The sequence below is a fragment of the Girardinichthys multiradiatus genome, chromosome 23, assembly GCF_021462225.1.
Source record: "Girardinichthys multiradiatus isolate DD_20200921_A chromosome 23, DD_fGirMul_XY1, whole genome shotgun sequence".
In the NCBI taxonomy this organism is placed as follows: domain Eukaryota; kingdom Metazoa; phylum Chordata; class Actinopteri; order Cyprinodontiformes; family Goodeidae; genus Girardinichthys; species Girardinichthys multiradiatus.
This window is the reverse complement of record NC_061815.1, coordinates 30,430,919-30,440,159: the sequence shown is the minus strand read 5'-3', so window position 1 is coordinate 30,440,159 and position 9,241 is coordinate 30,430,919. Positions and strand designations below refer to the sequence as shown.

Genomic DNA, 9,241 nt, shown 5'->3' with positions numbered 1-9,241 from the left:
TGGTACAAGTTATTTTCAGTCATCAGGGTCATGGCAACTACATGAGGTTTCAACTTTCCCTCAGTTCTTCTGAAATCATTTTGACACCTATCTAGGAGTATTTGTCTCAGTTGAGCAACCTGGAGTTAGGAGCTGCTGTTTTTTTTTAGCACACGGAGGCCCATCCTCCTAGGCTCATTCCTACACGTCCCTCCTGTGGGTCGTTGGGAGTCTACAGACTGTTGTAGCTACTTTACTATTAGTGACAAGCAAAAGACAATGGAGGCTTCATTTTCTGCAGAAGAATCTCCACCCAATAGTTTAGCAGCCCTTCTCTCATACATCATGCTTCTTGGATCCAAACAGTAGTGGCATCGTCTGGTAGCGTTATTTCTTAATTGTACACATCTTTAACACGTTTGAAGGTGCTTTTCAATAGAATAGCAGAGTTCAGGCTTTTACATTTGTTTTTTATATTTGTTAGCTTCCAGATTACACAACAAACAGCAATATAGCACAATGATATGATAAATTGTCTACTTGGATAACTAATTATATAAACAGAGCTAAATAGTAGATTTTAGGATGATTTCATGGGTATTTTAAGACAGACCTTTAGTAAAACAAACCTAGCTGCACCATTTTCAGGTTTTCTACTTTAATTAGATTTATTTTTACAAAATATCAAAAAAGATAAAATAATTTATAAAATTCAGCACATCAGCTCAATTATCCCAGCCAGCTTTATTGTAGTCGGTTCCCTGTGAACATGGCTTTCAGCAAATCTGAACTTATTAAAAAAATGGCAAAGTAAATGTCACAAAATCAGGAAGATTACAGATATTAAACCTAAGGCCCTTTCAGAACCACTTTAGTACATATTCTTTAGCAACACAAGGGGTCGGGTTAAAACTGAAGGACTTGGTTCTGTGCAATTTTTTTATATAAATGTGTTGAAACCACGAGAGATCCTTCAAGTATCAGTCAGAAGCCAGCTATCTTCAGTTCAATCAGCTGAGGTCAAGGTCCTGTTCAGCGCCTATCGTGTTGCAGAACCGAAGCTGCATTCAGTCAGTCTTTAAAAACCAAACCCACATCAATGTCTGAGGAGCTCATACATGTCTGAATACAGCTTCACCGTGTCTCTGCTTAGGTTCAGTTAGCTGGCTTGTTGAGTGATACTAGCAGATGGCAGCTCTGCTCCTGGACCGGTCTGTTTGGGCCGATTCTTGTGTTCACATCGTGGTAGTGGTGAGGTAGGCTCACAGAGCAGATCCTTCTCACTTTTTGGTGACAACCAGCACAGCTGAAGGCACCAAACCTGTGCAGAGAGACAAGAAAAGGCGATTATGATACCCAATAAATTCTGTGTGATCAAAGCTCGAAATCACGGACGTTATGACATATTTATGCAGAACAAAAAGATTTGATGCCATTTAAACTCTAACCCAGCAGTAAATTAGAGGGGATTGCATTTCCTGTTTTCATACGCTCACCCAGCTCTTTAAGAGGCTTCTCCATGTCCATTTCAGTGTAAACGTGGCGCGGGTAGGGCGACAGCAGCGTAAAGTCCTGACCCTCAGGTGTGCTGCTGTTCATCTGCACGTAGACACGCACTGCCGCCAGCGGCTCCTGGGCCTTGAAGACCGTGTTGATGGTGGAGCCGTCCAGCAGACGGACCTTTAAATGAATCGATGAAAGGAAGAGTGAAATAATAGAGTGAAAGCAACATTTTATCCTTATATTCAACTCTAACGGGACAGTGATAGTAAATTTCAATCCGCAGCTGATCAAACTGTCCACTTCCTCAGCAGCTGAAATCACATTTCAAGCGGTGTTCGAAGAAATGCTACGATTATTTCCACAAAGAACAACCTGAGAGTACAATGAAGCTTTATTTACAGGGTTCCTATGTTGTTTTTACTTTACAATTCCAAACTTTTCAAGACTCGATGTGCATTTCTCTTTTTCTACCTATTTTATTAACTATGTAAACAACAAACAAATGGGACCAGCTTTATCCCAGCAAAACAGACTTATTGAAATAATAACAGAAAAAAAGAGAGCAAAAAACAACACTTCGTAATTTTCTTCATAGTCAAAAAATATACCACAAGGCCTAAACATTAAACCAATACAGAGGGGTTCCTCCACAATTTCCAAGTAAAACGTCCAGACTGAACCTTCTACAGATATTAAAAGTTCACAAGTGGACCACCTTTATACATGAAACCTGCAGAAAGAGAAACCAGATGGATGGATGGGAGGGAGGGAGGACACAAGGATGGATGAAAGGAATAAAGCAAGGAGACAAAGCAGAAAGGAAGATTACAAGGAAGGAAACACTGAAGGAAGCAAGGATACAATGAAACAAGTGAGGACATAAGAATTGAAGGCAAGAAGGAATATATAAATTCCTCGTAACTAAATACATGTAAACTGGAGCCGATTACCTGTGCTTTAGTCTCTATTATCCTAAAAATGGGGGTGGGGGATACTTTGTGTTGACGAATGCCATGAAATCTAAATAAAATACTTTGACGCTTGTGGTTGAATTGTGACAAAAACTGGAAATACTTTAAAGACTATGAATATTTTACAAGGACCTTAACATCCAGTGGGCGGATCAGGCAGCTTTGATTGGTTGTTGGTCTGCTGACTAATAATGGAAGGAAGGTCACAAGGAGGAACGAAGGAAGGATGCAAGGAATGAAGGGAGGATGCAAGCATCGAATGAAGAAATAATACAAAGAAAGAAGGATACAAGGAAGGACATAAGGATGCAATGAAGGAGGAACAGAAAGGAAGGAAAGAATGATCAACAAGGAAAGGGAGGACACAAGGAAACCATGCCTGAAGGAGGAAAAGGAAGAAGGGAAGGATACAAGAAAGGAAGACAGGACACAAGATAAGAAGAAGAAATGATTAAAGGAAGAATACAAGAGGGGAAGGATACAAGGAAGGAAAGAAGAAAGGCACATAAAGTGCTGGGCAATTTTAGAATCAAAATCTCTAAGTAATCAACTGCAAAGAGAATTTCATACAACAAATAACATGTCTGAGGCGTGCACCTGTATCCTGGACTCATCATACTCCCTCTTTGTGGGTGGAGGGCCCTGACCGGAAGGTGACGACGGACTGGGTGGGGTAGGCTGAGATGATGTCGCTGTGCTCGAAGGTGCCCCACCTCCAAACTAAACCACAGAAGATAAAAAAAGAGAACAGTCAGAGTTACAGAAAGAAATGAGAAATAAATAAGAGCACCGTGTCTGAATTACCTTCTGTGCTCTCTCCTCTCGGTCTCGTGCGATTTTGTCTTTAACCCTTTGCCTGACATGACAAAAAAAAAAAAAGCGCCAGAGTTACAAACTGTAATGAGAAGTAAAACCATCGTGATCTTAAGGAAAAACGTCCTCACCAGACACTCTTTCCATGAATTATAACATCATAAATAATAAACAAAAACGGCATCACTATACACAAACATCCTGAAAAGTTACAGTCAAATCTTGCACATAAATTATAGTGACTTCTGATCCTTCTGCGTTGTGCTTCAGGACTTTTAAAAGTTTATTAAGAGTCTCGGTTTATAAATTCATTGATTGTTATAAACATTTTTTTTGTTGTTGCTTTAAATATCTAATTATGAATGTTCTAAGGAGCTAACCTAGCCAGTTTGTCTTCCATCTTCTCTTTCCTCCGCTGGTCTGCAAGCTTCTTCATTTCATCGTCCTGTATCTTCTGCCGTATCTGCTGCAGCTCCTGGCCCTGCCTCCTTCGCTGCTTCTCTCGCTCCACCTCCTCGGCTCGCTCGCGCTCTCTTCTCTCCGCCTGCTTCATTCGCATCAGCTCCTCTAGTCTAAAAAGGAGCGACAAACCAGATCGTGAAACAAACAGCCACTCTCCAGGAAAGATAAACACGTAATATTAAATCTGTAGCTTCGCTTAAAACTGTTCAGCATCAGCTCCGACCTTTTGACTTGCTCGCGTTTCTCCTCCTCTGTCATTGGCTGCTTTGAACCCTCCGGGTTATCGCCATCCATGTCATCTCCCTCTGCGATTACTGAAGTTAAAACATGACCACAATGTGACATCTTAAACACCTTCAAACAAATGGTTCACAAGGACAGATGCACCTTTGCACAAAGTACATCCAGACACCAAAATCATTGACACTACAAATAAAACTGTTATTAAATAATATTTCCCCCCCCCCCAAAAAAGAAACATGCACCAACCTTCACCTGTGTCACCTGTGTCCCCTGCTGTCGGCTGCTCTGCGCTGGTCTGACTATCTGCCTCTCCTCCTAAAACAGGAGGAACGTAAGGCTCATCGATGTCTGGGTCATTCTCATGTTCCATTAACCTAAATGAAGCATCCAAAACAACAGGTCATCACAGAAAGGAGTTATTCTATGCTCTTCTCTATGAGAATACCATATGGGTATCATTGTGATGTAAAAACAACACAAATCAAAGAGAGACGAAACTTCACTGTGTGAATTTAAGGCAAGCTATCGCACAAAAAGGAACCATTCCTTCAAATGACAAACTATACTTCCTCCCATACAGGTACAAAGACTAGATATATTAGCTGATGCTTTGCTGCTTATACTGGTTGATAAAAAAAACAGTCAAAAGATTTTAGACTACAAACAGCAATATGAATTGGTGTGTGGGAGGTCCAGGCCTTTAGAAAAGCAAAAAATGCTAAAAACCAGTACGGCTCATGTCTGCTCTGGCTTGAGCGCTCCTCAGTTTAATAACTGCTAAACAAAATATTTATAGGAATATAGAAAACTTAAACCTACTGCCCTGCTACACACATAAAGATATTATTCACAGATATTTCGAAGCAGAAATCTGAAAACCACAGCCAAACCTTTAAAGGGGGAAAGAGTGACTGCTACTGACACAATAATAAAGAGCTATAGAAATCTGGAGCACTACTTAAAACTGCTTTTTAATTGTTATTTTGAGTTAAAGTTTTAATAATTCCAGTTAAAGTAAAGAAAACCCAAACAATCAATTGTTAGACAGTTGCAACCAGAGGTCTAAATATTTCATAAAAAGAAACCTTTTGCCTTACTGTTTGACATTAAATCAGACTGAACCTTTCCCATTTTAGGTTTTTCACATTGATAGATGTCAATGTCTTTATCAGTTTTTGTATTTCTTCAGATCATGGTCTAATGTGTTGCTTTTTCACATCTTTTTGCCTGCTTCAAGTTGTCAGACAGGTCGTATTTATTGATTTTACAGGTCTGACAGTAATCAAGCCTAGATGTCACCAGTGAAATTGAAACACAAAAATCTGATTAATCATAGTTAATTAATCATTAATCATAGTTAATTAATCATTTTAAATTAGTTTGATAACTTGAACAAAAAAAAATGTTAAACAAGCAGAAACAGGAAAAATAAATAAAGAGGCATATCCTTTTAAACAACACTTTATATGGGTCTCACCAGTCCATGGCTTGCTCTATCCCCTGGTTTCCTGTATTGGCCACAGCTTTCTCCCTGAAGAAGAGAAATAAAGGACAAGTTACACAGCTTTAACCTTCAGCTCATTGAAATCAGTCAGATCTGAGGAGGATCTGAGGAGGATCATCACTCACGCTCTGTTTCTGCCAAAGCCCATCTCCAGAAGACTCTCTAGTGTTGTTAGCTCTGCCATTTTGACCTGAAACAAGCAAGTTATCAGCTTCCATGAGTCATTTACAGAAAAAAGGGAAAACAACAACTCAAAAAAAGATTTTCCTCTTGAAAGTAAACACATTCACGATATTTTCGGGGTAAAAAACAAGGAGAACACATTAGTCTTTCCCTGAGAAGCAGCGTGTTAGCAGGCTATTTACAGTTACAGCTGGAATCATGCTAAGAGCTAACGTTAGCATTGATGGCGCTAACGAAGCTAGTTTTACTGGCTAAAACGATTAAAACAACCTTGCTATGAATCGTTCACGATAAATATCTCTTTGGTATCTTAAATACAGATTATCATAGGGTTACTATTGTTTTTAAGGTGTTAATATCTGAGATAAAATAGAGATTGATAAAGGGAGCGGTGTTAGCCACTTACATCAACCTGCTACAACGTTTTACCAACACGGAAAGCCTAGTGGGTCAAAAGGGACGCTGCGGAATTTTTTTTTTTCTTTTTCAGTTTTCAATAAAAAGAAATTTAACACAATTACAAACGGTGGTGGGGTGCTGTATCTTTTATTTTCCACAACTTTGAAGTTTGTGGATAAATTGTGACAAAATGGGAAATGATCCCAAGGCTATGAATACTTTTACAAGCCCCTCCAGATTTCAGTAGGTGGATCAGGGACTTTGATTATTGACTGGTCTGCCTAATCTCCTAAGGTATTTTTATTCTTACATGTTATCATTAAATAATCATGCAATGACTGATCTCAGTATCAGTCATATCACATTGCTACAGATGAATGACTGAATATGAAACTATCTGTATCTGCAGCAGCTCTGCAACTCTCAAATTACATGTGGAGCCAAAATGTTGAATTTAAGATGCTCCATCCTTACAAATGCTTCTGGATTTTATTAAATTAAACTTCTGCAGAGCAACATTAAACATAATAATAATAATAATACATTTTATTTAAGAAGCGCCTTTCTGGCACTCTAGGTCACCTTACAATGAATACAAATCAATATTAAAAACAAGAACAAATAAAAAATAAAATAAAAATATAAACACAGCGATCAAGCAGTTAAAATGTAACAGTGCGAAATAATCAAGTGCAGAAGGCAGTCCTAAACAAGTGAGTCTTTAGTGAAGATCTGAATTGAGAAAGTGAATTTATGATCCTTAAATCGGTTGGTAGAGAGTTCAAGAGCCGAGGAGCAGAGCGGCTGAAAGCTCTACCCCCCATGGTGGTGAGACGGGCAGAGGGAACAATCAGGTGAATAGATGAGGACGATCTGAGAGTGTGAGAGGGAGTAGCAACGTTGAGAAGATGGGATAGATAAGGTGGAGCGAGATTATGGACAACCTTGAAAGTGAGAAGAATTATTTTAAAGTCTATATGGAACTTGATGGGGAGCCAGTGGAGCTCTGACAGAACAGGAGTGATGTGATGGAAGGAAGGGGTTCTAGAGATGATATGGGCAGCTGAGTTTTGAACTAGTTGAAGCTTATGAAGAGATTTGTGTGGAAGACCGAACAGGAGGGCATTGCAGTAATCAAGACGGGAAGTGACAAGGCTATGAACGAGGATGGCAGTAGTATGTGAAGTGAGGGAGGGGCGAAGACGACTGATATTTCGCAGATGAAAATAGGCGGACCGGGTCATGTTATTGATGTGAGATTGGAAAGAGAGAGTACTGTCGAGGATGACACCCAAACTCTTTACCTGAGGTGAAGGGGAAACAGAGCAGTTGTCAATTTCAATGGAAAAACTATTTGTTTTGGATAATGTGGTTTTTGTGCCAATTAGGAGAACCTCAGTTTTTTCACTGTTTAATTTGAGTAGATTGGTGGAAAATCATGATTTTATTTCAGTCATACAGTCAGTAAGGGAGGTAGACGGAATGTTGGGAATGGGTTTGCAGGAAAAATAGAGCTGGGTATCATCCGCGTAACAGTGGAAACTCATAAAGTGTTTCCGAAAGATATGGCCAAGGGGGAGGAGGTAGATTATGAAAAGAAGGGGACCCAGGACAGAACCTTGGGGCACACCCGAAATGACAGAAGAAGGCTGAGAAGAAAATGCTTTTAGCTGAATAAATTGAGAGTGATGGGAGAGATATGATATAAACCACTTTAGAGGGGTCTGAGTAATACCAATGGAGGAAAGTCTATTGAGGAGGGTGGCGTGACAAATGGTGTCAAATGCTGCACTTAGGTCAAGGAGGATAAGGATGGAAAGTAAGCCTGAGTCAGCTGCCATGAGGTGACTTTTATGAGAGCAGTTTCTGTACTATGGAGAGGGCGGAAACCAGATTGGAACTGTTCATACAGGTTATTATGAGATAAGTATGTGTGACGTTGAGTTGCTACTACTTTTTCTAGAATTTTGGAGATGAAGGGTAGATTAGAAATTGATCGAAGATTATTGAAGTTAGTGGGATCTGCACCAGGTTTTTTCAGAATAGGACTGATCACTGCAGTTTTGAATGAAGCAGGAACAGTTCCAGTAGAAAGAGAGGAATTTATAATAGTAGAAATGATAGAAACTAATGAGGGAAGACAGGCTTTAACTAGCACTGAGGGGAGAGGGTCTAATTGACAGGTGGACACCATGTTTAATTCTCTCTGAGGAAAGTTACTCCATACCTTTTAAGACAGAACAGGAAGCAAATTTGATCCTAAAGTTAATGATAGTTCAATGTATTAAAGATTTGTTTACAACATATCATTGGTTCATTTGGTTTCTGAATCTGGTATTTAAGCTATGTTTTGACAGCAATAGTCATGTGCAGGGAAGGAAAAGTGTAATTGTGTGGGCAGTCCTCAGTTTACTGAAAGAGTTTGTTGTCTTTTGGTTTGTTTGATTTAATCCTATCATGGTGTTTTCATTGGTGTTCAAACTATATAATTTGCTGACTTTTATGTGCAGGTTGGGTCTGTTACATATTTACAGTAAGTGTAATGATTAATTTTTCTCTCCCCCACGCAGTCTTAAGCAGCTCTCAGTCACGAGTCCAACCATTACTCAGACTTTTCTCTCTGTATGTGGTTTTTCTTTCAACCACTCACTGATTTTGTTTCACACTTTTGATTGTAATTCTTTGCCTTTCTTTTCTATTTGTATGTACATGCAGGGTTAACATGGTAAGTATGAGCTTTATTTATTTGTATTTATTCATCAAACTGGTCTGCATTAAAAATCAGTTTTCTCGCTGTATTTAAGCTGGTGTTGAGGAAAACCATGACCTTGAGTTATGACCTGATATGGTTTTGTATGGTAAAAAATGAATGTTGTGTTTAGCTGTGGTATATGTTTACTACTTGAGGAGCAAAACGTTTATTCTAGATATAATTTTCAACGGAAACATTTCACAAGAAGGAACAAAAGGGCTTTTTATAAAATGTTGAAACTAAGTAGAAATTGAAAAGCTTCAAAGATTTCCGGGTTTGGTCATTTGCTTTTAGGCAAAAAACAGGATGTTGCATGACCCTGTTTGATATGCACAAGTTGTAATGGATTGAGGCCATCGTATGTCATTCAAAGGTTATATTCTGTAAAAGTATGATGTAAAGACTTTTGCTATTGTTGACAATGTGCCACTT

At 39.0% G+C, this 9,241-nt stretch overlaps 1 protein-coding gene across 1 annotated transcript; it reads right to left on the bottom strand.

Annotated features, from left to right (window-relative positions):
* Window positions 1–704: 704 nt before the first annotated feature.
* ubxn1 (UBX domain protein 1) lies at window positions 705–6,104 on the bottom strand. The gene is made up of 10 exons (XM_047352689.1): window positions 6,065–6,104; window positions 5,601–5,665; window positions 5,449–5,502; window positions 4,218–4,345; window positions 3,952–4,042; window positions 3,647–3,838; window positions 3,258–3,309; window positions 3,051–3,173; window positions 1,476–1,659; window positions 705–1,300 (listed from the first exon to the last, which is right to left on the bottom strand). Exons 2-10 carry the CDS (start codon window positions 5,657–5,659, stop codon window positions 1,260–1,262), a joined length of 924 nt encoding a protein of 307 aa, XP_047208645.1. The 5' UTR covers window positions 5,660–5,665; window positions 6,065–6,104; the 3' UTR covers window positions 705–1,259.
* Window positions 6,105–9,241: the final 3,137 nt, after the last annotated feature.

Bases quoted from the DNA above. Each gene is read 5' to 3' on its own strand.
- ubxn1 (XM_047352689.1), bottom strand. From the start codon at position 5,659: ATGGCAGAGCTAACAACACTAGAGAGTCTTCTGGAGATGGGCTTTGGC. The intron at 5,503-5,600 runs GTGAGTGATGAT...TCTCTTCTTCAG, and splicing joins GGCTTTGGCAGAAACAGAGC to GGAGAAAGCTGTGGCCAATA. The intron at 3,310-3,646 runs GTTAGCTCCTTA...TTGTCATGTCAG, and splicing joins ATGGAAGACAAACTGGCTAG to GCAAAGGGTTAAAGACAAAA.